The following is a 26,998-nucleotide window of genomic DNA, read 5'->3' as shown; positions in this document are numbered from 1 at the left end:
AAAAACGCCTACATGCTAAATTTGATTCCATTTGCTTGATTAGTGCTCGAGTTATGAGGAAATTTGTATTTCATTTGCATGGGAAAGGCAAAGAAAGAAGGCAAAGGTCCTAATGCCAAATTTTGGTTCCATTTGCTTGATTAGTTCTTGTATTTCATTTGTATGGGAGCCCCCCCTTTTAGAAGGTGAAGGGGTCTCAGTATACCATAGAAAAAATTCTTACCTCCAAAAACCCCCACACGCCAAATTTGGCTCCTTTTACTTGATTAGTTTTCGAGTTATGAGGAAATTTGTATATAATTTGTATGAGAGCCCCCCCCCCCTCCTGAAGAGAGGAGGGGTCTCAATTCACCATAGAAAAAATTCTTGCCTTCTGAAATACCCTCATGCTAAATTTAGTTCCATTTCCTTGATAACTTCTAGAGTTATGAGGAAATTTGTATTTCATTTGTATGGGAGCCCCCCCTCTTCAAAGGGGAAGGGTTCTCAATCCACAATAGAAAAAACCCTGCGTTCTGAAACCCCCAGATGCCAAATTTGGTTCCATTTGCTTGAATAGTTCTCGAGTTTTGAGGAAATTTGTGTTTCATTTCTATGAGTGTCCCCTAGGCCGTCCCTTATTTTTTTAAAATTGACCTAGCGATGAGCTCAACATCACAAAATGTTCGTTTTTTTATGCAGAATAAAATGACGTGTTGTTAAGGTCCCTGCGATAACGTGAAGTGGTCCCGCAACGGACTTTTAGATAAAATTATGTGAATGACCGGGATCCTCCACACAATGACAACTACGCCACTATAGTGCGTACGCTTGGTCATCCGTTATTCATTTTAGTGACGAGTTCAACATCACAAAATTTTCGGTTGGCCATGCAGAAGAAGATTATATGCTCTTAAGACCCCTATGATAACATTAGGTGGTCCCCCAACGCAGTTTAATGAGCGACCTCCAACGTAATGACAAGCTCTTTACTGCAGTGAGCGTTCTAAAGGGTCTAGCAAGCAGAAAATCTAGCATTCAAATCAGTTTTATTTCAAACGTAAGTCAATTAGTTCACTCTACGATCCTACAAATTTACGTAGGGATGCCTTCTGTTTGTTTGGAAGTTTCTTCCGGAATTCCTCAATATTTAGCAGCAAGTTCTGAATAGCCTTTTCTGTTTGGGTAACATTTCTATTGTGGTCTTGCATTAATTTTATTGGTTAATGTTTGTATTATTTATATCGACACCAAATGATTTAGCAGCTGCTGCCAAGATTACTGGAGCAGAATCTGTGCTAACCTTTGCAGCGTCAAGAGTCTGTGCCAATTCAGGGGTCACAACATTCTGTGTTCCTCTGCGTCTTTGTGGAGATTCTGTCGATACACGATATTCGTCTTCATCGCTTGTATTCTCAGAGTCTTCATCTTCACTAGATGTGTACAAAACCATGGTATTGTCTGCAGTTTCAATATGTAATGTTGAATCTATTAAGATAGAGCGCTATTTTGGCAGTGGTCGATCTTCAGATCTTCGGATTCTTCGGCTTACCATGTGTTTTCAAAATGAATGCTGAAGAATATCTGCTGAAGAGAGCCAGTATCAAAATAGCCTGAACTCTAAATGTTTTTAACAACTATTACCTATCCTTGACTGGTATTCGCTCTTCTTACGACGTTCTTCCAACAGCTTTTGTCTATGCTTCTTACGCTCCTTTGCTTTTTGTTTCTCCTGGATTTTACCAGCTAGAACTCCATCGATACCAGCAATAGTACATACACGACGACCTTCTTTCTGATCCTTCAGAAATTATATATCCTCCAACAGAGCTTGCTTCACTATTGGATCCCTTTCCTTTCAAGCATTTTGCTGCATATCCGTTATCGCCGTGCGTTTAGATATATCGAAAAGATTGTCAAGCTTTTTGCAGAAGAGAGTTTCTCGATTATGTTGCTTTTTGCTCTCCTTTCGTGATATTTACTTGCAGAGTGCCGATAATTCAGCATGGATGGATATGGATGGATAGCATGGATATGATTTTCGTAATGCAATGTGCTTCCTGGATTATTGGTATTTTCGTTTTCTGCCAGTAGCACAACACTTGCTTAACGGCGTTCTTCGCACTCACTTTAACGGGAAAGTAACAGTCATCAACTTTTCGTCGTTCAGCCCACTTTCGGAAGCAGTTTTTGGGCCCAAAAGCGGGATTCTGTTTATAAAAATGTAATTACTGCATTCTTCTTGCTAATCTGAACACAGTGAATATATTTTCATGATTAGAATTTTTGTTTCAAACAAAAAAAACTGCTTTTGAAATTGGCAGAATCGATGACGATTAATTTCACCTTAAGTGGAAGTTTTGCCGATCGGAGCTGGTAATAAAACGCAGCTTATACTTGGTGTATCGTGGAAAGACGCGCACCAGTTATAAATTTATTGAGGTCCAACAAATTTCACAATGCTGTCACTTCTTAGCTTATGCAACATTGTTACTACTCAGAATATTTCGATAAATATTGGCAACGGTAGCGAAAATGAAACACACGCGCCGAAGAAATAATTCGATTTTATATCAGGTGTCATGTGATGATATCTGTATTAGTGAGAGCGGTATCAGATCAAAGAACTTATTTTCATTCATTCACACAGATACACACAGGCTATTCGTGCTTGCATTTTCTTATTGACACTTATTAAACGTACAATTCAGTAGCGTGCTTGTCATTATGTTGGAATTAGGGACCACTTAACTTTATCATATAACCTAAAAAGCAAGTCATCTTTCTCTGCACGTCAGATCGAACATTTTGTGATATTGAATTCATCACTAAAATTAAATAAAGGATGACCAAGCGTATGCACTATAGTCTCGTATTTGTTATTGCATGGAGGATACGGTCATTCATATAATTTTATCTTAAGGTCCGTTGCGGGACCACTTAACGTTATCGTAGGGACCTTAATGGCATATCGTTTTACTCTGCACAACAAAACGAACATTTTGTGATATTGAGCTCATCGCTAGGTCAATTTTTTAAAAATAAGGGACGGCCTAGTGTCCCCCCTCTTACACACTCTTCAAAATTGCTCTCTTACCGCTCCATAAAATTGTTGGTCATTTTATCTATGCAACGACATATAAATTGTTCAGTTTCGTTTAGTAGTTTAGTAGTTATTAGCATTTCAAATCTTTCATTCAAACGTTACACTTCTATTTTCTTTTTCACAAAGTGCTACCCAGTCCCAGAATAGTAAACAAAGACGTAGTCCTACGTAAAAAAAATTGATTTCTTCAAAATTTTCAGTCGTTCATGTCCCCTTAAAGGAAAATTAGTAACATTTCGTTTTGATTTTTGTATGACTGATGAGCCAAAAAAATAAATCCAAATAATACGTTACAGTCGATAGCAACTCAAATATGGTATAAACATATTCCGGCGAGATATTTTCTTACGTAACACCGGACCACAAAAAGGGGGAAAAACCTTTACTTTCTCTTTTATTAATTTACAATATTATTATCAAAGATCAGCCATGGCATTATTATTACTAATATTACTATTATCATTATTGTTATTATTATTAGTATTATTCTTATTATTTCCATTGTTGTTATTATTATTTTGTATTTGTATTTTACTTACATTGGTGTATATATAATTTTATTTTGTATGATCTTTAGCTAACTTCAACTACAATACAAATTTCCCGAAAGTATGAGCGGATTAGAGATGAGTATCTACAGCTGACATTTCATACAATGAACCAGAGAGCGAAAGAGAATTAACCGCCAGAGAAAACATCAGCTGCGAAAAGAGCTAGCACACATTCATGAATTAAAATGGCAAACAAATTGGCAAAATTTACATTTTTCCTTCGCGGCAATCGATATTTTCTTAACTTGCAGTTCGAATGTGTGTTTTAGTTTAACTTTACGATTCATTTAGAGATTCATTCTCTTACGATCAGTCACAGTTCCGTATCGCACGAGAGAATGTCTATGCTGTTCAACAACGAATTTGTATGTATAGGTGTATAGCACCGGGTAGCAAAGCAGGATATGATCAAGCGGGAAGAAATATGTGTGAGTTTTGTACTTCTTGCTATGAAAACAGAAAAACTCACGCGTGAGTTTTATCTGCATAGGATCAAGTTGACATGATTCACAGTTAATTTTGAATTTTGATGAGTTTTGAGATTTCGAGTTTTTAACATCACTGCAAAATGAAATTTTAATTAAAATGGAAGAGCAAAGGAGAGATAAGTTGAAACCCACAATTGGACACTGTGCGTTCAAATCGGGCTACTTAGTCATCGTGTGCAAAAACCAGGAAACCGCATCCTGGCTGAAAAATATCGTTCACTCTCTGAAACCTTGGGTAGGAGCGGAACTCACAGTAGTGTCTGTCTGTCTGTCTGTCTGTCTGTCTGTCTGTCTGTCTGTCTGTCTGTCTGTCTGTCTGTCTGTCTGTCTGTCTGTCTGTCTGTCTGTCTGTCTGTCTGTCTGTCTGTCTGTCTGTCTGTCTGTCTGTCTGTCTGTCTGTCTGTCTGTCTGTCTGTCTGTCTGTCTGTCTGTCTGTCTGTCTGTCTGTCTGTCTGTCTGTCTGTCTGTCTGTCTGTCTGTCTGTCTGTCTGTCTGTCTGTCTGTCTGTCTGTCTGTCTGTCTGTCTGTCTGTCTGTCTGTCTGTCTGTCTGTCTGTCTGTCTGTCTGTCTGTCTGTCTGTCTGTCTGTCTGTCTGTCTGTCTGTCTGTCTGTCTGTCTGTCTGTCTGTCTGTCTGTCTGTCTGTCTGTCTGTCTGTCTGTCTGTCTGTCTGTCTGTCTGTCTGTCTGTCTGTCTGTCTGTCTGTCTGTCTGTCTGTCTGTCTGTCTGTCTGTCTGTCTGTCTGTCTGTCTGTCTGTCTGTCTGTCTGTCTGTCTGTCTGTCTGTCTGTCTGTCTGTCTGTCTGTCTGTCTGTCTGTCTGTCTGTCTGTCTGTCTGTCTGTCTGTCTGTCTGTCTGTCTGTCTGTCTGTCTGTCTGTCTGTCTGTCTGTCTGTCTGTCTGTCTGTCTGTCTGTCTGTCTGTCTGTCTGTCTGTCTGTCTGTCTGTCTGTCTGTCTGTCTGTCTGTCTGTCTGTCTGTCTGTCTGTCTGTCTGTCTGTCTGTCTGTCTGTCTGTCTGTCTGTCTGTCTGTCTGTCTGTCTGTCTGTCTGTCTGTCTGTCTGTCTGTCTGTCTGTCTGTCTGTCTGTCTGTCTGTCTGTCTGTCTGTCTGTCTGTCTGTCTGTCTGTCTGTCTGTCTGTCTGTCTGTCTGTCTGTCTGTCTGTCTGTCTGTCTGTCTGTCTGTCTGTCTGTCTGTCTGTCTGTCTGTCTGTCTGTCTGTCTGTCTGTCTGTCTGTCTGTCTGTCTGTCTGTCTGTCTGTCTGTCTGTCTGTCTGTCTGTCTGTCTGTCTGTCTGTCTGTCTGTCTGTCTGTCTGTCTGTCTGTCTGTCTGTCTGTCTGTCTGTCTGTCTGTCTGTCTGTCTGTCTGTCTGTCTGTCTGTCTGTCTGTCTGTCTGTCTGTCTGTCTGTCTGTCTGTCTGTCTGTCTGTCTGTCTGTCTGTCTGTCTGTCTGTCTGTCTGTCTGTCTGTCTGTCTGTCTGTCTGTCTGTCTGTCTGTCTGTCTGTCTGTCTGTCTGTCTGTCTGTCTGTCTGTCTGTCTGTCTGTCTGTCTGTCTGTCTGTCTGTCTGTCTGTCTGTCTGTCTGTCTGTCTGTCTGTCTGTCTGTCTGTCTGTCTGTCTGTCTGTCTGTCTGTCTGTCTGTCTGTCTGTCTGTCTGTCTGTCTGTCTGTCTGTCTGTCTGTCTGTCTGTCTGTCTGTCTGTCTGTCTGTCTGTCTGTCTGTCTGTCTGTCTGTCTGTCTGTCTGTCTGTCTGTCTGTCTGTCTGTCTGTCTGTCTGTCTGTCTGTCTGTCTGTCTGTCTGTCTGTCTGTCTGTCTGTCTGTCTGTCTGTCTGTCTGTCTGTCTGTCTGTCTGTCTGTCTGTCTGTCTGTCTGTCTGTCTGTCTGTCTGTCTGTCTGTCTGTCTGTCTGTCTGTCTGTCTGTCTGTCTGTCTGTCTGTCTGTCTGTCTGTCTGTCTGTCTGTCTGTCTGTCTGTCTGTCTGTCTGTCTGTCTGTCTGTCTGTCTGTCTGTCTGTCTGTCTGTCTGTCTGTCTGTCTGTCTGTCTGTCTGTCTGTCTGTCTGTCTGTCTGTCTGTCTGTCTGTCTGTCTGTCTGTCTGTCTGTCTGTCTGTCTGTCTGTCTGTCTGTCTGTCTGTCTGTCTGTCTGTCTGTCTGTCTGTCTGTCTGTCTGTCTGTCTGTCTGTCTGTCTGTCTGTCTGTCTGTCTGTCTGTCTGTCTGTCTGTCTGTCTGTCTGTCTGTCTGTCTGTCTGTCTGTCTGTCTGTCTGTCTGTCTGTCTGTCTGTCTGTCTGTCTGTCTGTCTGTCTGTCTGTCTGTCTGTCTGTCTGTCTGTCTGTCTGTCTGTCTGTCTGTCTGTCTGTCTGTCTGTCTGTCTGTCTGTCTGTCTGTCTGTCTGTCTGTCTGTCTGTCTGTCTGTCTGTCTGTCTGTCTGTCTGTCTGTCTGTCTGTCTGTCTGTCTGTCTGTCTGTCTGTCTGTCTGTCTGTCTGTCTGTCTGTCTGTCTGTCTGTCTGTCTGTCTGTCTGTCTGTCTGTCTGTCTGTCTGTCTGTCTGTCTGTCTGTCTGTCTGTCTGTCTGTCTGTCTGTCTGTCTGTCTGTCTGTCTGTCTGTCTGTCTGTCTGTCTGTCTGTCTGTCTGTCTGTCTGTCTGTCTGTCTGTCTGTCTGTCTGTCTGTCTGTCTGTCTGTCTGTCTGTCTGTCTGTCTGTCTGTCTGTCTGTCTGTCTGTCTGTCTGTCTGTCTGTCTGTCTGTCTGTCTGTCTGTCTGTCTGTCTGTCTGTCTGTCTGTCTGTCTGTCTGTCTGTCTGTCTGTCTGTCTGTCTGTCTGTCTGTCTGTCTGTCTGTCTGTCTGTCTGTCTGTCTGTCTGTCTGTCTGTCTGTCTGTCTGTCTGTCTGTCTGTCTGTCTGTCTGTCTGTCTGTCTGTCTGTCTGTCTGTCTGTCTGTCTGTCTGTCTGTCTGTCTGTCTGTCTGTCTGTCTGTCTGTCTGTCTGTCTGTCTGTCTGTCTGTCTGTCTGTCTGTCTGTCTGTCTGTCTGTCTGTCTGTCTGTCTGTCTGTCTGTCTGTCTGTCTGTCTGTCTGTCTGTCTGTCTGTCTGTCTGTCTGTCTGTCTGTCTGTCTGTCTGTCTGTCTGTCTGTCTGTCTGTCTGTCTGTCTGTCTGTCTGTCTGTCTGTCTGTCTGTCTGTCTGTCTGTCTGTCTGTCTGTCTGTCTGTCTGTCTGTCTGTCTGTCTGTCTGTCTGTCTGTCTGTCTGTCTGTCTGTCTGTCTGTCTGTCTGTCTGTCTGTCTGTCTGTCTGTCTGTCTGTCTGTCTGTCTGTCTGTCTGTCTGTCTGTCTGTCTGTCTGTCTGTCTGTCTGTCTGTCTGTCTGTCTGTCTGTCTGTCTGTCTGTCTGTCTGTCTGTCTGTCTGTCTGTCTGTCTGTCTGTCTGTCTGTCTGTCTGTCTGTCTGTCTGTCTGTCTGTCTGTCTGTCTGTCTGTCTGTCTGTCTGTCTGTCTGTCTGTCTGTCTGTCTGTCTGTCTGTCTGTCTGTCTGTCTGTCTGTCTGTCTGTCTGTCTGTCTGTCTGTCTGTCTGTCTGTCTGTCTGTCTGTCTGTCTGTCTGTCTGTCTGTCTGTCTGTCTGTCTGTCTGTCTGTCTGTCTGTCTGTCTGTCTGTCTGTCTGTCTGTCTGTCTGTCTGTCTGTCTGTCTGTCTGTCTGTCTGTCTGTCTGTCTGTCTGTCTGTCTGTCTGTCTGTCTGTCTGTCTGTCTGTCTGTCTGTCTGTCTGTCTGTCTGTCTGTCTGTCTGTCTGTCTGTCTGTCTGTCTGTCTGTCTGTCTGTCTGTCTGTCTGTCTGTCTGTCTGTCTGTCTGTCTGTCTGTCTGTCTGTCTGTCTGTCTGTCTGTCTGTCTGTCTGTCTGTCTGTCTGTCTGTCTGTCTGTCTGTCTGTCTGTCTGTCTGTCTGTCTGTCTGTCTGTCTGTCTGTCTGTCTGTCTGTCTGTCTGTCTGTCTGTCTGTCTGTCTGTCTGTCTGTCTGTCTGTCTGTCTGTCTGTCTGTCTGTCTGTCTGTCTGTCTGTCTGTCTGTCTGTCTGTCTGTCTGTCTGTCTGTCTGTCTGTCTGTCTGTCTGTCTGTCTGTCTGTCTGTCTGTCTGTCTGTCTGTCTGTCTGGCCGTCCGTCCGTCCGTCCGTCCGTCCGTCCGTCCGTCCGTCCGTCCGTCCGTCCGTCCGTCCGTCCGTCCGTCCGTCCGTCCGTCCGTCCGTCCGTCCGTCCGTCCGTCCGTCCGTCCGTCCGTCCGTCCGTCCGTCCGTCCGTCCGTCCGTCCGTCCGTCCGTCCGTCCGTCCGTCCGTCCGTCCGTCCGTCCGTCCGTCCGTCCGTCCGTCCGTCCGTCCGTCCGTCCGTCCGTCCGTCCGTCCGTCCGTCCGTCCGTCCGTCCGTCCGTCCGTCCGTCCGTCCGTCCGTCCGTCCGTCCGTCCGTCCGTCCGTCCGTCCGTATGTTTCTTATAGAATCAAAAACTACTGCACCAATCGGCGTGAAAATTTGCATGTAGAGGTTTTTGGGGCCAGGAAAGGTTTTAGTGATGGTTAGAGACCCCTCCCTCCACTAAGAGGGGGGGCTCCCATACAAATGAAACACAAATTTCTGCATAACTCGAGAACTAATCTAGCAAATAGAACAAAATTTGGCATGTGGGTGTTTTTGGTGACAAGAATTTATTCAATGGTAAATTGGGACCCCTCCCCACTTTAGAAGGGGAATTATTACTCCTCTCCCCTTTAAGAGAGGAGGCTTTCATACAAATTAAATACAAATTTCCTCAAAACTCGAGAACTAATCAAGCAAATGGAACCCAATTTGGCACGTTTGTGTTTTTAGAGACAAATTTTTTTTCTATGTTGAATTAGGACCCCTCCCCACTTTAGGAGTGGGGGGGCTTCCATACAAATGAAATACAAATTTCCTCATAACTCGAGAACTAATCAAGCAAATGGAAATAAAATTTGGCATGTGAAAATTTTCGAGGGCAAGAATATTTTCTACGGTGGATTAGGATCCCTCCCCACTTTAAGAGGGGGGGCTCGTATACAAACAAAATACAAATTTCCTTATAACTCGAGAACTAATCAAGCAAATGGAACCAAATTTGGCACGTGGGTGTTTTTGGAGGCAAGAATTTTTTCTATGATGAGTTAGGACCCCTCCCCACTTTAGGAGGGGGCTCCTATACAAATGAAATACAAATTTCCTCATAACTCGAGAACTAATCAAGCAAATAGAACCAAATTTGGCATGTGGAGGTTTTTGGAGGCAAGAATATTTTCTCTGGTGAATTAGGACCCCTCCCCACTTTAGAAGGGGAGGGCATCTATACAAATGAAAAACAAATTTCCTCATAACTCGAGAATTAATCAATCAAATGGAGCCAAATTTTATATGTAAGTGGCTTTGGAGGCCAGATTTTTTTCTATTGTGAATTGAGACCCCTCTCCTCTTTAGAAAGCGAGTTATGACCCATCTCCCCTTTAAGAGGGTGTGCTTCCATACAAATGAAATGCAAATTTCCTCTTACCTCGAGAACTAATCAAGCAAATGGAACCAATTTTGGCATGTGGGAGATTTTGGAGTCTTGAATTTATTTTATGATAGAGACCTCTCACCTCTGTGGTAGGGGGATATGGACTCTCATACAAATAAAACAGAAATTTTTGCGAAACTCAAAAACTAATCGAACTCGAGAAATTCGAGAATCTTCCATAAAACATTAGTCAATAGTAAGAACACAAAATCTATCTATAGCAACTCTAGATCAATCAGGACGAAACGGCCGCGAGTGTTGCCGGCGACCCGCCGTCGGAAGCGCCGCCCACTGGGGGAAGGCAACTCCCCGCAGAAACCACTACTGTCTAGGTTTATTTGTTTTCCTAGGTTTACCTGGGTTTCCTGGAACGAGCGACAGCGAGTAAGGAGAGGATCGCGAAATGGTACTTTCCACAAAAAAGTTTTCCGTGAAATGGCATATTCCGCTTAAGGTTTTTCGCAAAATGATATTCGGTGAATAATACTATCCGCTTTCTGGTTATGCATTGAGAGGACAGGGGAGTTGTTTTCTACTTTATTGTGAGGAAAAATTGCAAATTTGTATATTAAACTACCCATTTCTGGTAACTAATAAGCATCAACATAAGCAGCAAATCAGCGTATCTGGCATTTTATACTGTTGTTTTATACGCGTGTTTTATACACGTTGTTGTATATTAGCTTTTTGACTGCATAGGTGTTGTAAATTGGCATCCAAAATTGTATTCAAATTCTTCGTGTCGGTAATTAGCTGTAAATTAGCATTGTCAGCACTATAAGAAGGTTATCAGTAAAGTAGCTGTATATTGTGCCAAAATAGCATTTAAGTAGCTTTTAAAGCGACTTAAATGCTTATAGGCCTACATTTGAATAGCATTGGTGATGCTTATTGGTTACCTGGGATGCTTTCATAGTTACGTAACTGCCAAAATGCATCATCTAAGGTTGAACTCCTCAGAAACTTGCAAAACTCGAGATTGTGACAAAGATCATCCGAGATTCATGATTTATGTACAACACAGGTTAATTTGTGGCAATACGAAGTTTGTCGGGTCAGCTATAAAATCACAAACATGGACTTCGTACATTTGCAAGACGATGAGCTGAATTTCGCGTAAATATTACGAGGAACGAAGGAAACAAAAGCGTAAGATCGACAGAAGAAGGTGGTTCCTGCACATCTATGGCGAAAGATAATGTTTCGAAACCACGACATCCCCACGGCAGCTCATTTCGGCGGAGAGTGCACGCCAATTCGGACACAGCGAGACTACTACTGGCCACAGAAGGTGGCGGACGTCCGAAAATACGTACATTTGAAAGCCATCAAAGCAGATTAAATATCCTTGTTTCCAGCTATGAACACAGTTTAACTGTCGACCAAGAGCGTTAACGCTACAAAACTTGATGCTGTTGACCGATCAGAGGCCCCAAACCAGTAAAATCGCAACCCTGTCGGCAACAGTCATTACCGTACATATACCGTCTATAGGGAAAAGCAAGACTCCACGTAGTAAGAAGGAGGCAGTCATCGATGTCTAATTTACAGTTAATTTGTTCGAGATTGCGTACAGTAAATAACAATTGGCCTCTTCAAAATCTTACGTCAAAATTCACACGAAATTTTTGCGGATGCAATCCTCCGCAAAAAATTCGTTGCCGCTTGTATGATGTGGTGTTACACTTCGAAATTATGACGACAAAATGCGCACAATTTTCCCACAGTGCATAACCTATAATTACGCAGCCCATGCATCTGCAGTAAAAAATTGCCAACAAGATTACAGCAGTTCTCAAAAGAGAATATCTGTAAGAACTCTCCATGCTAAGCTCACTAAAATACTCTCAATATCAGAACCAGGGATGATTCCTCCTCAGAGGAAAAAGAGAAGAGAACAATTCAAACTGTGCTCAGTCTTCAACACGATTTAGTCGTCTCCGTTTCATTTTGACTTTTCTCTTTCTTGCTGAACGCGGTTGTATGAGCTACCGCACATAGCGCTACTCATTGAGGAGCAACAGAATGTTAATACACTTTGAATACGTTGATGCGATGCGCTGACGTATGACAACTACGGGTACTTTTAACATGGGTAGTGCGTTGAGAAAAAACGACGATTGTAAATAGCAGTCATTGACATCAGAAAAATACTAATCCATTAATGCAGTTGAATCATGATTCTTACATTTAGTATATTCAGTTCAATTTGGCTGCCCGTGGACGCAACTGCATCTATATGGTTAGGTATGTCACAACGGCAATAGTGCGAAAAATGTTATTTAAATATGGCAACATTCGAATTCCCATGCACTTGCTTCTTGACGCGCACCTACAGGAAAGTCCCATTCCCCGCTAAGATTCAAAATTTAACGACTTTTGATTGCCTTAACGCCTGTGCGTCTATAGTTTCTGTACGCGCACCGGTTGTTTCGTTTTCACGCTTTGCTACAGCAGGCAACCGAGAGGACCGAGAGGACCGAGAACGAAACCGAAAGTTTCTCATTTAAAGAGCGCAATAAAAAGTTTTTCGGCGCGTCAGTGTTTCTCTTTTTGTTTAGTCTGTTTCTCCTTGTGTGGATTTATTTCTCATTTCTGACAGCAGTTCTGCTCATTGTGTTGAAAAAAAGTTGCATTTTTTGCACAATAAGTGAGGAAATAACAAGCCTGATCAGAATAGTTTCCGGTAAACCACGAAGTGGAACGGTCGCACTGCGTCAGAGTGCTTGAACTTTTGATTGTCGCCCGTGTTATAAAAGTGAAAGTAACGCGTTAAGTGTAACTTGCTTGCTTCAAGCTAGTAATTCTAATCGCTGTGACTACCTGTGACCTACCGTACACGTACCTCGGGAATCAAACCTCCGTTATTTTCGGAGATAACATCACAACAGGCAGTAGACGATAGTTGATGGTCAAGGTCGATTGTCACGGCAACGGAGTCAAATTCATACGATTAAAAGGTAAACTTATGAGACACACGGCGAGGTTGTAACTAACCAAAATCTATTCGGGAGCACGAAGCGTAAGGAAGCACATGTTCTCGTAAGGAAGCTCACTCCGAAGAGCAAAGCGAATCAAAAGTAGCACATAACCAGGTTCCACTCGGCGATCTTCTGCGGAGCCTATTTAGGCAGTGCTTTATCGAGACCGACGAAAAGCCTTCGAAAGAGGTAAATGGCTTTTGACGTAGGACTACGTCTTAAGGCAAGTTTTGAGATAGGGCGTCATTCCAAAAAATCTAAAAATGCGAGCGTCACGAAAAATGAAAGGTTTTGAGCGCTAATAGCTCAGCGGTTTTCCAATCGATTTTCAATATTCTTACACCAATCGATTGGAAAATCTTCTAAGAATTGACCCAAATAAAGAAAAGTTTGGATTCTTGATGTTGAACTATTGAAAAATTGAAAATAATGAACCTATGTTTTACCAGAATTCTCGCTTCGTGATTGGTTGTTGAAAATGACGTCATCAAAGTAGAAACGCGTTTTCACGCTTCGGCTTATAATTCAGTCAATTTTCAATAGATTTCCAAGATATTAACACCAATTGATCGGGAAATCGATTGAAAATATTGAAAATATAGAAAACTATTGATTTTGTTTTTGAAATTTAATTTGAAAAACTGTTGATTTTGAATTGATTTTGAAATTTGAATTATTTTCATATATTTGCCTTCCCTTGTCAGTGCTTCCCTAACACGGATGACAGAAATAAATACGATATAAGCTATGGGTTAAGCTTCCTTATGATTGTATTTAATTTACGCCCTATAGAATCCGATCGAAAATTGTTGAGCTTCAGCTGTTGCTGCTTCCCACGGATAAGGCAACGAAGACATGCAAATTCACCAAGCGAGGTGTTGGAGCTGGAGCACTCAATGATCGCTGCCGTGATGGAATATCTGGCGACAGGAGTTCTGGAATTGGGAGGACATATGCTGCTTGCGACAACGAAACGATCAGAATTATCGTCACTTGCAGCTGGCCATCCGCAACAACGAAGAGTTAAACAAATTGCTGTCCCGTGTCACCGCTGCTATGAGAAGTGTCTTTCCGAACATCCAAACTGTTTTGTTGCTGCCCAAGAAAACGGAAAAGAAGGTTTAAATTTCCAGCATATCACGTCGAAAAACCGTTCTTTTAAGAACGAAACATGTGTTCATGAAGATTTGAGGAATTTTCACTCACTGATTTAAATTCTATTTAACTTAGATTGATCTGATTGTTCGCTTCTTTCAAATAATTTTGACCGATCACCTCTCGCGCTGCTGTTCGCTTGTTGCTGCTGGACGCTGGTTGCGCTGGTTGCAGCCAACAAATATACTAGCTCCAAGTAAATGTCTTCGGTCAAGCGTCAAAATAAATGAAATTGGATTTAATCAAATGAGGGAGTTTTAGTAACATCTTTTGCATCTTAGCAACACAAATTTATCCATACAGTAATAATACGTAGCGTAATTTTTCTTTGGCAGTAATAGGTGAACGGCTCACTGGTAACTTTGCTCTTTTGTTCAGACTGAAATTGAAATGCTCTATTTTTTATTTCACATAGATGATAGAATGAAGAACCAAGAAAAATGGGTGTGGTCGTTTCTTGTCGCTTGCTCTGGTACATAATACGTGGTAAGCCGGCGAACAGCATTATTCAAACGCTAGCTGAGCTAGTGCCAACATCGTTTGCCAGGCAGACGGAAGTCACGTACGACTCGTGCACGTGTTCATTGGCGGCTGACCGTGTGACCGTGTGTTGAAGCTGTAGCACTCATTTCGCTGCCGTGAAGGACTATCTGGCGACAGGAGTTCTGGAATTGGGAGGACATATGCTGTTCGCGACAACGAAACGATCAGAATTATCGTCCCTTGCAGCTGGCCATCCGCAACAACGAAGAGTTGAACAAATTGCTGTCCCGTGTCACCGCTGCTACGAGAAGTGTCTTTCCGAACATCCAAACTGTTTTGTTGCTGCCCAAGAAGACGGAAAAGAAGGCTTAAATTTCCAGCATATCACGTCGAAAAACCGTTCTTTTAAGAACGAAACATGTGTTCATGAAGATTTGAGGAATTTTCACTCACAGATTTAAATTCTATTTAATTTAGATTGATCTGATTGTTCGCTTCTTATCAAATAATTTTGACCGATCACCTCGTGATTTTTTTCGCTTGTTGCTGGTGGTTCATTTCGTTGCCGTGATGGCATAGGTGGCTGCTGAAGTCCTGGAATTGGCAGGAAAAATGCTGCTCGCGACAACAAAACGACCAGAAGCATCCCACGTCACTTGCAGCTGGCCACTTGAAGTGGTATTTCATCGTGATTCAGGACCATACACGAACGGTTTCGTTGATCGCATAGCTGCTGAGGCTTTCCGGTTGGTCCGTTGCAACAAGCCGTGCCTAATTAGCGGTTATCGGTACTCCAATTTACCGAACACAGAATTACGTTTAATGCGTTAGTGCAAGTTTATTGCAAGCAGGAGTTATGATAATCAACCAATCGGTTCTTTTAAGGGCCACACAACGATTGAAGAGTTTATTATATTTTCTTGCCCAGTTAATACCATAATTAACACAGTTAACGAGGGAAAAGTTGAATTTTTCGCCCTTGCAGACGACCAACCAATGACGGCAATAAGTTTTCTGGTCACAGGTGACATTTTCTGCGACTTCCAATACGTCTGCAGGTTGTAAATGCTTTATCCGTGGCCTTTTGTAAGCCGCAGAAAAGTTGCGCAAAATTTTCAACTTTTTGAAAACTCGCACGTACCGTCTACCGATTACCAAAGGAAAAGCACTATTCAACGTAGAAACATATCATACAAATTTATTTACTGTTTGGTTTAGTTACTAACTTGGTTTCGTTTTAATAAAATAGATTCAATCAATTCATGGATATAACTCCAAAATCGGTTGAGGATTGAATGTATACAATGTTTCTACTTTGATGACCGTTACGGATGTAGCTTGTATACATGAAGAATCGTATTATTATATACATGGATACATCCTACTATCGCTACAAAGAGACTTACGTGGTCCTACGTCACCTATGCGGTCGTGTCTTGTGCACAACCCCTCTGATTTTTTTAAACATGTTACTGAAGAATATGTAAGTTTTCTTAAACCCATTCTTCGCACATTCGAATGAACGCCTTGCGTTTTAAAAATCCTAATAAACCAACCAACATTCTTCGACTATACTGCTCCCGTAGGCCCATTCGACAGATGAATAGCGATTCCACGAAGAGCAATAGTTCAAGTCAATCACTCCGTTCCTGGCTGGAGTTAGCGCGACACACTAAGTCGATCGAAAGGGTCGATAGACACGAACTTGGCTTCGCTGTGCACGCCACGAATACAACCGGCGTCGGACGAAGAACGTGCGTCGACTGAACGAGTGTAATGGAACAGATGGTAGGGTACTGCCACCATTCTCACCTGTAAGTTGGCGATAATGCGAGCGAGATAAGTCAACGTGTCACTGCAGTTAGTATACCGGAAACGATTAGCTGAAGTTAAGGGGCTCCCAACGATATCAGGTGATGTGCTAGCATAAGTGTAGATCCAGAATGAATAGCACGTGCAGACATTAGTCCAAATAGATCTAAGTAAAATGTATAAATCGTTTCCTTATTGCGATATCTCTCATATTGCTAATCAGACATTTTAAGCAAGGTTATTGGCTTTTCGGGTGTTCATGCGTTTTGCGATTGTATGCTGACTGGTCAGAGCGAAACAAGAGTCTCTTTCCATGTACGGTGCGGTGTAGTGGTCGACAATCAGTTCGTCTTGCGTGTTTGTCATAAAGTTTGTAACAACCCATGGGAAATCTAAAGCGCTTTCTGGAGAAATTTTTATTTGTCTTGTCGTAAATCTAAGGTACCGATTAATAAAAGCTTATTGCAGCATACGAGGAATGCTCCTTCCCGTTGTAAGGAAGTGTTGTAACGTTCTCCAGGTGGTAGTAATATTAAAAAGAAAAGAAAGCAGAAAATGATCCCGAAAAAACCTTTAACTAAAAATTTGACTTAAGCGTCAAATCCGTACGGATTGCCAAATTTCGATTTTCTTAAAAGGATGCCCAGCTTGCTCGCCGGCTGTCGTTGGTTCGAAACGACCGGGATTATTTGAGACTTTTGTTTAGGAACGATTTCGCAACCTTACCTTAATAAATTCAACACAGGACACACCGTAAAACGTCATTTACACCACAATTTAGCAGAATCACTGGTCTACTGCCCTGCACGTGTGTATTAACGAAAGTTTCTCTGACAATCGCGAAGCTAGCTGGCTTTTACTGTACGCTCCTTTGATTTAGAGCGTTTCTGGAGCACGCGAACCGACCGGTTGGTTCCTCTATGCCGACACCGTTTTACTACGGCGCTAATATTTGTTCACAGGTCACTTTTGTCTTCAGTACTATAGCGATGAAAATCGCTGATTTGGTGTTTCACTTACAGGCTTTGTGCTGCGACTCGCATGTTGCAGACTATTAATCTTTGAGATTTAAGCGATGACAATCGCCGATTATGAATTAATGGCTAGGTGCTGCGTCCCAATGGATGCAGACTTTTATCTTGCTGTTATTCGGTTGGCAGTCAAAATTTTTTCCTCTCGCTCGTGCCCGGTCGCTCTCTTTTATAGCTGCTGAGGCGACACTTGATCTGCTTGATGCGATATATATCAAGCTTGACGGTGAATGGTCCACAAAAATTGAAAGCTTGTGAATAATCACTGAACAAACCATTACAGTGTGAGACGTACAATGCAAAACTTGTGTAGTGCTCGTTAACAACCCGGATGTTGTTGACTAAGCTGCGGTAAAATGAGGCTCTCGATTTACCTCTTTTTCACAGGGCTTGCGAATTCTTGTCGAGTGATTCAGCAGATCTCATTCACTTCACTTTCACCTTCGTTCTCGAATTTCTGTTGCTAATGGCCTTTCTAGGGTCCTTGATCAATATGCTCTGCATCCACCAGAACCACCAGAATAGTTACTGTTTCACATATTTTGCTGAATAGCTGGTACATCATCTGTGTAACGTCGTGCAACCCTTGATTTTTTATTTGTAGTTTTTTCATACGGTATTCGGTTTCAATTTCTAATTTTCTTTCCATTGTTTCACGTTCTAATTGTAAACGTTGTTCCTGCAATTTTTGCTGCTCTTGAATGATTTTTAATTCCTCTTCTGCTCGTAAACGGCTGCTATTCCTGCTGCCGAACTGCGGTGCATCCGGATCAAGCTTCGCGGAATTCTCTGTAGTAGCTTTAGTCATGGTTAATGAAGCGCAAGCAACGAATTTCTTAAAGTCTGTTATCACCGAATCTTAATAGCAATGCTCTTTTTTTAATGCATGTAGCTTTAAGCTGAAATTTATTTTAACTCAATAATTTGTTCACAATTTATCTTAATTTCTACTTACAAATTCGGTATAGAATCAAACTTTTTCCAACAATCTGTGTAATGAATGAAATCCTGCCCAATCAATATTTCTAATCAACCTTCAACAATTAGCGGTAATAAATTTAGGTTAGAGAAAAACGTGTTACAACTTAGCTTGAATTGCAATGGTCTGCGTATAAAAGTCAAACGGACGATGTTACGTTGTCTAAATTCGGTGAATTCATGTCCTCACTAGTTGAAATGGCCTGTGAGGTAGTCGATGATACAAGTGATCATTTACAATTATCTTCTAGCGGAAATAGAAAAAATAGATTTCAAGATAAAGGATTTGTTCAAGCACACAGTCAAGAAACGAACATCGTCAATAATGAACCCGTGCCGGAGCAAAGACCACCAAAAACGTGTGCAGTTTGCAGGAGAACTGGACACAAAGTGGCAGACTGTGAAGTCTTCCAATCATATACGTATGAAGACAAAATGAGAGCGGTACAACAGCATACGCTATGTAGAACCTGTTTAAATTATCATGGTAAATGGACATGTAAATCATGGAGAGGTTGCGCGGTAGCTGGTTGTCGTTTACGACACCACACACTGATTCATCCACCAATGACAAATAATCCTACACTTACTACTACGCATCAGGGAAAAAGAGCACATGGCCCGCTGTTCCGCATTCTACCCGTTACCATCATTATGCCACAAAAACGTTTAAATATCTTCGCATTCATCGACGAAGGTTCATCGTTGACCTTGATAGAGAGGGCGATAGCTGATGAATTGGCCATCAAGGGACCTGTAGAACCATTACACCTTCAATGGACGGGGAATGTTAAACGAGACGAACCGAAATCTCAGCGTATCAATATAACTATTGCAGGTTCGAAAAAATCTAGTAACTTTAAACTGACTAATGTGCGAACAGTGGAAAACTTACTTCTTCCCAAGCAAACCCTGTCTTATCGAGAGCTTACAAAACAGTTTCCCCACCTCAAAGGCCTCCCGGTGGATAATTATGAAAATGTCCAACCAAAATTGCTCATTGGACTGCAAAACCTCCACTTAACTGTTCCCTTAAAAATCAGAGAAGGTTATAACGGAAATCCGATAGCTACGAAGTGTCGCCTCGGGTGGAGTATTTACGGTCGTATTCACCGCGCACTGTATGCAATTTTCATTTTGACTATGCTGTCAACCCGGACCAAGAGCTGAACGATATCATTCGAGAATATCTTACATTAGACGAATCCGGCATTACATCGAAATATCCGCACCCGGAATCGGATGAAGATAGAAGGGCCAAGCAGTTACTGAAAAATACAACAAGACGAATTTCGGGCGGATTTGAGACGGGACTTCTTTGGCGGGATGATAACGTGAATTTCCCAAACAGTTATCCTATGGCATTTGGTCGACTTCAGTCACTCGAAAGACGTCTATGTCGAGATCCTTCTTTGTATGGTCGCGTACGTCAACAAATTCAAGAATACCAGGAGAAAGAATATGCTCGTAGGTTAACTAGTGAAGACGCGCGAAGGGCAAAAAAGAACGAATATGGTATCTACCCTTAGGCATTGTTACGAATCCAAAAAAGCCAGCAAAATTGCGGCTTATATGGGATGCAGCCGCAAAAGTAAACGGGATCTCATTAAACTCAGTCCTGCTTAAAGGACCAGATATGGTGACCTCATTGCCAGCCATTCTGTCGCGTTTTAGACAGTTTCCGGTGGCCTTAACGGGCGATATAAAAGAAATGTTTCATCGTGTCAAAATAATCGAAACTGATCAAAACTCGCAGCGTTTTTTATGGCGAAACTTTCCAAACAAGGAACCACAGATTTATATAATGCAGGTTGCCACATTTGGATCTACCTGTTCTCCGTGCTCCGCACAACACGTAAAAAATGTAAATGCCGAAGGATTCCTCGACCGCTACCCCCAAGCGGTGAAAGCAATAATTGAAAATCATTACGTCGATGATTATCTCGATAGTTTCAAAACGGTGAATGAGGCAATTCAGATAGGATGCCAGGTGAAAATGATCCACAAGGATGGAGGCTTTGAAATCCGGAACTTTTTATTAAATTCACATGCAGTTTTGGAAGGTATCGACGAAGCGGTTTTCCGCGAATGTAAAGAACTGAATCTAGAAACGACTAGTGGTACTGAATCTGTATTGGGCATGAAATGGCTGACTGAGGACGATTGTTTCACCTTTTCGATATCAACACACGCTGAACTACGGCAAATTCTAATGGCCTCCCACGTACCTACCAAACGGGAAGTGCTTAAAGTCGTAATGAGTCTTTTTGATCCATTGGGGTTGATTGCAAACGTCATTATTCATGGTAGAATACTAATGCAAAATATCTGGTCGTCAGGGGCTGAATGGGACGACAAAATCAATCTTGCCCTTTTCGAACAATGGCGTCAATGGATTACGATAATTTCAACCTTAGAATGTCTGAAAATACCACGTTGTCTTTTCCCAGCCACTAATATCTAATAATCACACTTTACAAGTTCATATCTTTGTCGACGCCAGCTCCAGTGCTTATCCCGCGGTAGGCTACTTTCGGGTTGTAGGCAAACACGGTCCCCATGTGGCACTGGTGACCGCTAAAACAAAGGTAGCTCCATTAAAAGCAATAACTATACCAAAATTAGAACTATTAGCGGCTGTTCTTGGTACACGTTTGTTGAACAGTATATGTTCTGTGCACACCTTAACTATGATTAAACGCTTTTTGTGGACTGATTCCAGCACGGTGGTGGCGTGGATAAAATCAAAGCAACGAAAATTTAACAGCTACGTTGCCGTTCGCGTAGGAGAAATTCTTGCTACAACTAGTGCGGACGAATGGAGATGGATATCTACTAAAGACAATGTGGCAGACGATGCCACCCGATGGGGAAAGGGCCCGAACGTGACAATAAACAATCGGTGGTTCAACGGACCCGAGTTTTTGTATTTAGACGAAGCGAACTGGCCACAATCAACCTTGAAAGCCACTAACACGGAAGAACATCTCATGATACACCAACACACGTTATCAGAGCCTCTAATTGAAGTGAACCGATTTAGTCGTTGGGAAAAATTGATGCGTGCACAAGCATATGTTCATCGGTTCATCGACAACATCAAGAAAAAACATCGAAATATGTCAATTGAGAGAGGAAATATTCTACAAGAAGAGATTATTCGTGCGGAAAATTCGCTTTGGCGACAATCTCAGGCCGAAACTTTCTCTAATGAAATCGTAATATTGGAGAAATCTAAGGGGCAGCCGCAGATGAAACATCCAAATGTATCCAAATCGAGCAGCATCGCATCGCGTTGGCCGTATATGGATGTGAATGGAATTCTACGTATGAGAGGGCGTATAGATGCTGCTAGCAGGGCAAGTTTTGACGCAAAGTTTCCTGTTATTTTACATCGCAACCATTGGGTCACGTATCTGATTGCAGACTATTATCACAGGAAATATCGCCATGCAAATCGAGAAACCGTCATCAATGAAATTCGTCAGCGCTTCGAATTTCCCAAACTAAGAGCTTTGCTGGGAAAAATAGCAAAAAATTGCACATTTTGCAGAATTCGATTGGCTGTACCTCGACCACCGCTGTTGAGCCCCTTGCCAGATGCTCGTCTAGCTACATTTATCAGGCCGTTTACTTATGTGGGCATTGACTATTTTGGCCCTGTTTTAGTGCGTTTGGGAAGAAGCAATGCTAAGCGATGGATTGCTTTATTCACGTGCTTAACGGTACGGGCTATTCATTTAGAGGTAGTCCACAGCCTTACCACAGAATCATGCGTAATGGCTATCCGACGGTTCGTTTCACGGCGGGGTGTTCATGTTGAGATATTTACAGATAATGGCACCAATTTTCAAGGAGCGAGCCGACAGCTGAAAGCTGAAATAGCTCAGAGAAACCGTACGATGGCCTCAATATTTACAAATGAAAATACTCGCTGGTCATTTAATCCCCCAGGTGCCCCTCACATGGGAGGGGTCTGGGAAAGGCTAGTTAGGTCAGTAAAAAAAGCAATAGAGGGATTGCAAATTGCAAACAGGAAACCAGACGATGAAACTTTGGAGACAATCATGTTGGAGGCGGAAGCGATGATCAACACACGGCCCCTCACGTACATTCCTTTGGAGTCCGCCGATCAAGAGTCATTGACTCCCAATCATTTTTCATTGGGTAGCTCTTCGGGTGTTAAACAACCTCCAGTCAATTTGATCGACTGCCGCGGAATGCTGAGAAACAGCTGGAAACTTGTTCAATTTATAACTGGTGAACTATGGAGAAGATGGATTAAGGAATACACACCGGTCATAACCAAGCGATGCAAGTGGTTTAAAGAAGTGAGAGATATTGTAGTGGGGGATCTAGTACTAATAGTAGGCGAAAACACTAGGAATAAATGGACAAGAAGAAGGGTCGTTAAGGTGTTATTGGGAAAGGATGGCCGTGTTCGACAAGCAGTCGTGAAAACTACATCTGGATTGATAAGACGGGCGGTTACAAGCCTTGCTCTTCTCGACGTCGTAGATAATGGTGAACCGGAATCCCAAGGGCAGTCCGATGACAACGGTTCACGGGTGGGAGGGTGTAACGTCGTGCAACCCCTCGATTGATACGCTGCTGTGCTGCTCTGTCGATTGACACTGATAAGCTGTCAGATAAATTTATCGGTATCATCAGTTCAGTTTATCAGTTACCTACAGCCAAATTGCAAGCATCTCTATAATCTATAATATAAGTTTCCTGAATATTAACTTACAGATTAAACCTGAAGGTATATATTCATTTACGATTCTTACTCAAATTAGTTATTGATAATTATTATAGGATAAAAAGTTAGTAAAAGGACTCGTTAATTACAATTAATTATAATTGGTACGACATTGCGACCGTGAGTACAATTCAAGCTAAGTTGTAACACGTTTTTCTCTAACCTAAATTTATTACCGCTAATTGTTGAAGGTTGATTAGAAATATTGATTGGGCAGGATTTCATTCATTACACAGATTGTTGGAAAAAGTTTGATTCTATACCGAATTTGTAAGTAGAAATTAAGATAAATTGTGAACAAATTATTGAGTTAAAATAAATTTCAGCTTAAAGCTACATGCATTAAAAAAGAGCATTGCTATTAAGATTCAGTGATAACAATCTGGGCTGACAAAGATGGGCCAGCATCTCGACTGAAATGCTGTCTATCCCTGGCGTTGGTCCTTGATTTTGTTGGTTTCAAACTCGAAAGAGTTGTTCAAAATCTGCAGTCCATCGTATAAGCTTCGAATAACTGACAACAAAAAGGCAGCTGGCGACAAAACTACGAGAGGCGTCCAGAATGATAAATGTATTAGAAAAGCAAAAAAGATTAGTTTGTTATAGAACAAAATCAAAATGATCGATAATAAATCAACTTTAAAACAAATTAAACATTGTTTTCTTAGTAAAACTTCTTAAAAATAGGAAAAAAGAATATATAAAATTAATATTTCTCTTATCTTTTGCGATTAAAAAACCAGGAAAATCAAACAAATTTTATCTAGAAACCCGGGAAAAAAGAAAGAAATCAAAAAATTATTTTGTGTGGCCACACAAAATACGTATTTGGAACCCCATCAGTAGCAGTACATAATTTGGACACTTACGAACACTTACAGCAAAATCAAATGGAAGTGTAGCAGCTGATGGGGTCCAAAAAAGGTTGGTTACCCTACTTGTTCATGCCTAATTATACTTTGCCAAAAGGCAATCCTCTCGCATTCCACCATTTGTTCATGTTTCATACACCTAAATCTGCGAAATACGCAATTCAACCAAAATAGTAAATTACGAATGCTATGAATTCGCCTTTGTTACATAGGAACAGACCCAATAGGAAACAATTTCTCCTCCTTCTATTCCAGCATTCAACCAAAGTTTGGGCGTTCTCACACGGATGAACTAGGAAGGTAAATCGGCGTTTTCTGATAAGGAATTAACTAAACTCCAGCATGTCGTCTACGCACGTAGCATTGTCATCGTTATAGGCAAGCCGAAGTGCGATGAGTAAAACTACCTTGGCATTCTCTTAGTCTCGCTGCAGAACGAAAGAACAATAGGCTGTCCATTAACGAGGAACCATTAGGTACCGGTTATAAGTGAAATTGAGCCGGTTCGAAATATCATACCAAATTTTAGAAAGGAATAGGTTAGAATGTACTCAGAGGAAAGGGCAATCCAGGGCCAGGCAGATTACAAGACGTACGCAGCATTCTGGAATATGGTGTGCTTATATGGCCACCCTACCATACTGTTCATATCAACCAGATTAAACGAATCCAACGTCACTTCATTTAGTATGCACTGCGCAGGTTACCTTGGGGAAGTCAAACAGGGGACGTATGTTGCAACGCTTGTTTATCTACGATCTTCTGGAAAATAATATTGATAGGCCGGAGCTGCTAGGTAAAATTCGGTTCAACGTACCACCTAGGCATACCTGACGAGCAGATTTCTTTCGACTGGCGTTACATCGTACTCTCTTTGCCCGAAGTAATCCAATTGACGTGTGTTCTCGTGAATTTAATATTGTGTCTGACTGTTATGATTTTAATGTAACAGAAGTACCTTTAAACTTATTAAGTTTATATTAAGAATTGTCTGTGCGACATAGTCGAAAAGACCAATAAATAAATAAAAGTAATTCATAGTTGACCGTCTTAGCGTATAAAATTTAAAAAAAATGGCTCCTGTGGATCACAGTCAACCATATCGACATCTGATATACATAATAAGCCGCAAAGCCGTGGGCTTAAACCGTCATTAGACATTACCCTTCCTTATCGACAGACTTCGCAGCCGGCTGTTAGAGTACAGGGAAATTACGGGGCCAGTGTAACGATCCTCCTGACTCTATCTAGAAAATACCGCCTAGCTGAGATTCGAACATACGACGACTGGCTTGTTAGACCAGCATCGTACCTCGAAGCTAACTGGGAGATGTTACGACATACATACGATATATAACAAAACATCATTTTTATTTAACTAATGCACGTTCAACGATAAATAGTTTGATAGATAATTGTAGAAAATTTCCTTGACCCCAACTTACTGTTTGATAATGTATTACCTGCTAATGGAAGTCCTGGACCTTTACATTCTAAAACATAGTGGGAATTCCCATTATTGGCAAGTAAATCTGAATGTAGACTGACGTATGCTTCGAAGTATGTACAATTACTGTAGTAATAGCGGCTACTCCATAAAACTTCACTGAGATCGCAAGTAATACAAGTTGGCTCCGACCTGCAAAACAGATGAAAAATATCATTATTATTATTATTATTATTTTTCACTTCTCAGCAGTAACGCTGGAAACTTTTACCTACCCCGGGCTAGCCGTTTTGCCAAAGGGGTTAGGCTCTGTGGTCTCATTCATGTTTTATTGCCTTTCTACTATATAAATATATAGTATAAAGGTATAGAAATCACTTGGAAAACCGGAAATGGAAAGAAGGTCCTGCGGGCCGAATGTCATATACTATTCGACTCAGTTTCGAAAACTGAGCATTTTCTCTCTCTCTCTGTGTGTGTGTGTGTGTGTGTGTGTGTGTGTGTGTGTGTGTGTGTGTGTGTGTGTGTGTGTGTGTGTGTGTGTGTGTGTGTGTGTGTGTGTGTGTGTGTGTGTGTGTGTGTGTGTGTGTGTGTGTGTGTGTGTGTGTGTGTGTGTGTGTGTGTGTGTGTGTGTGTGTGTGTGTGTGTGTGTGTGTGTGTGTGTGTGTGTGTGTGTGTGTGTGTGTGTGTGTGTGTGTGTGTGTGTGTGTGTGTGTGTGTGTAACGCTTTCAATCTCACTCACTTTTCTCAGAGATGTCTGGACCGATTTCAATGTTCTTAGTGTCAAATGAAAGGTCTAGGTGTCCCATAAGTCGCTATTGAATTTCATACTGATCGAACTTTTGGTTCAAAAGTTATGTATAAAAGTACGAAAAATATGGGACTTCATTATCTCATAGGTCCCTTAACCGATTTGAACAAAATTGATTGCATATGAAAGAGGAGCCTTGCAAACCTTCAACTTCCAAATTTCATGACGATTGGACTTGTAGTTTGAAAGTTACATAAAGAAATGTGAAAAAATAGTGTTTGGACACGCCGCCCGTACTGCGGTCGGTATCACTGTCGTCACTCGTGAGTGACCTACATGAAAGCCACGCTATCTATTCCCGCTTCTAGTATAAGAATAAGTCTTTGTTGCGCCTCACGCTATTGTTACTAAAATCCATATAAACCAGCTCAAATGCTGGTCAGAAGGTTAATTGTATCGATTGTATCATTATTATCAGTTGTTAGTATTGTCAGTATCATTATCATTCTGAGTATTGTTCAGTACATGCAGTAGCCCAGTTGCTACTTGTCTCTGTTGCCACCACTGTTACGTGGCTAGATTAGTACGAAATGTAGTTGACTTAGTGCCACTGTCGGCCTGCTTACCAGTAGCCGCCAGTATTCCATAATTGTTACCCCGTTTGTGATATAAGTGAATATAATTCGTATAGTAAACCAGTGTACTATTCAGTAACTGAACATAAAGAAACCCGTGATTCCCTGATTCGGTGATCCAAATTCACCAGGCCTTAATTGCCCGGTACAGTTTACTACAATTGGCAGAGGCCAGGAAGGAAAATTAGAAAACACAACGTAGGGCCTTCCACAACGGACGAACATAGTTTTGGTGCCGTGACCAGGATTGGCTGGTTACTTTGCTGTTTGGCGCATTCAGTAACTGTTCAAATTATCCAGCTCGATTTAGCGAGCGCAGAGAAAATGACCTAACCAGTGAAGTTTGCGGGTATTGCACATGCCCTTCGGATTCGTTCCTTCACCGTATGTGGATCGGGACTTTACAATTATTGTGCTGTTATTCTGC

General features: G+C 42.0%; 1 protein-coding gene across 1 annotated transcript in view; it reads right to left on the bottom strand.

Moving 5' to 3' along the window:
* LOC128738116 (dipeptidyl peptidase 4) overlaps positions 1-26,998 on the bottom strand; it is a gene marked incomplete at its 5' end in the record, with an annotated part of 707,787 nt that overhangs the window by 295,711 nt on the left and 385,078 nt on the right. Inside the window, one exon of the mRNA XM_053832982.1 lies at positions 25,201-25,376. Coding sequence (XP_053688957.1) covers positions 25,201-25,376 — 176 coding nt within the window. The remainder of the gene's footprint in view (positions 1-25,200; positions 25,377-26,998) is intronic.

The sequence above is a fragment of the Sabethes cyaneus genome, chromosome 2, assembly GCF_943734655.1.
Source record: "Sabethes cyaneus chromosome 2, idSabCyanKW18_F2, whole genome shotgun sequence".
Taxonomy (NCBI): Eukaryota; Metazoa; Arthropoda; class Insecta; order Diptera; family Culicidae; genus Sabethes; species Sabethes cyaneus.
The sequence above is the reverse complement of the archived record's forward strand: the minus strand, read 5'-3'. Positions and strand labels throughout refer to the sequence as shown.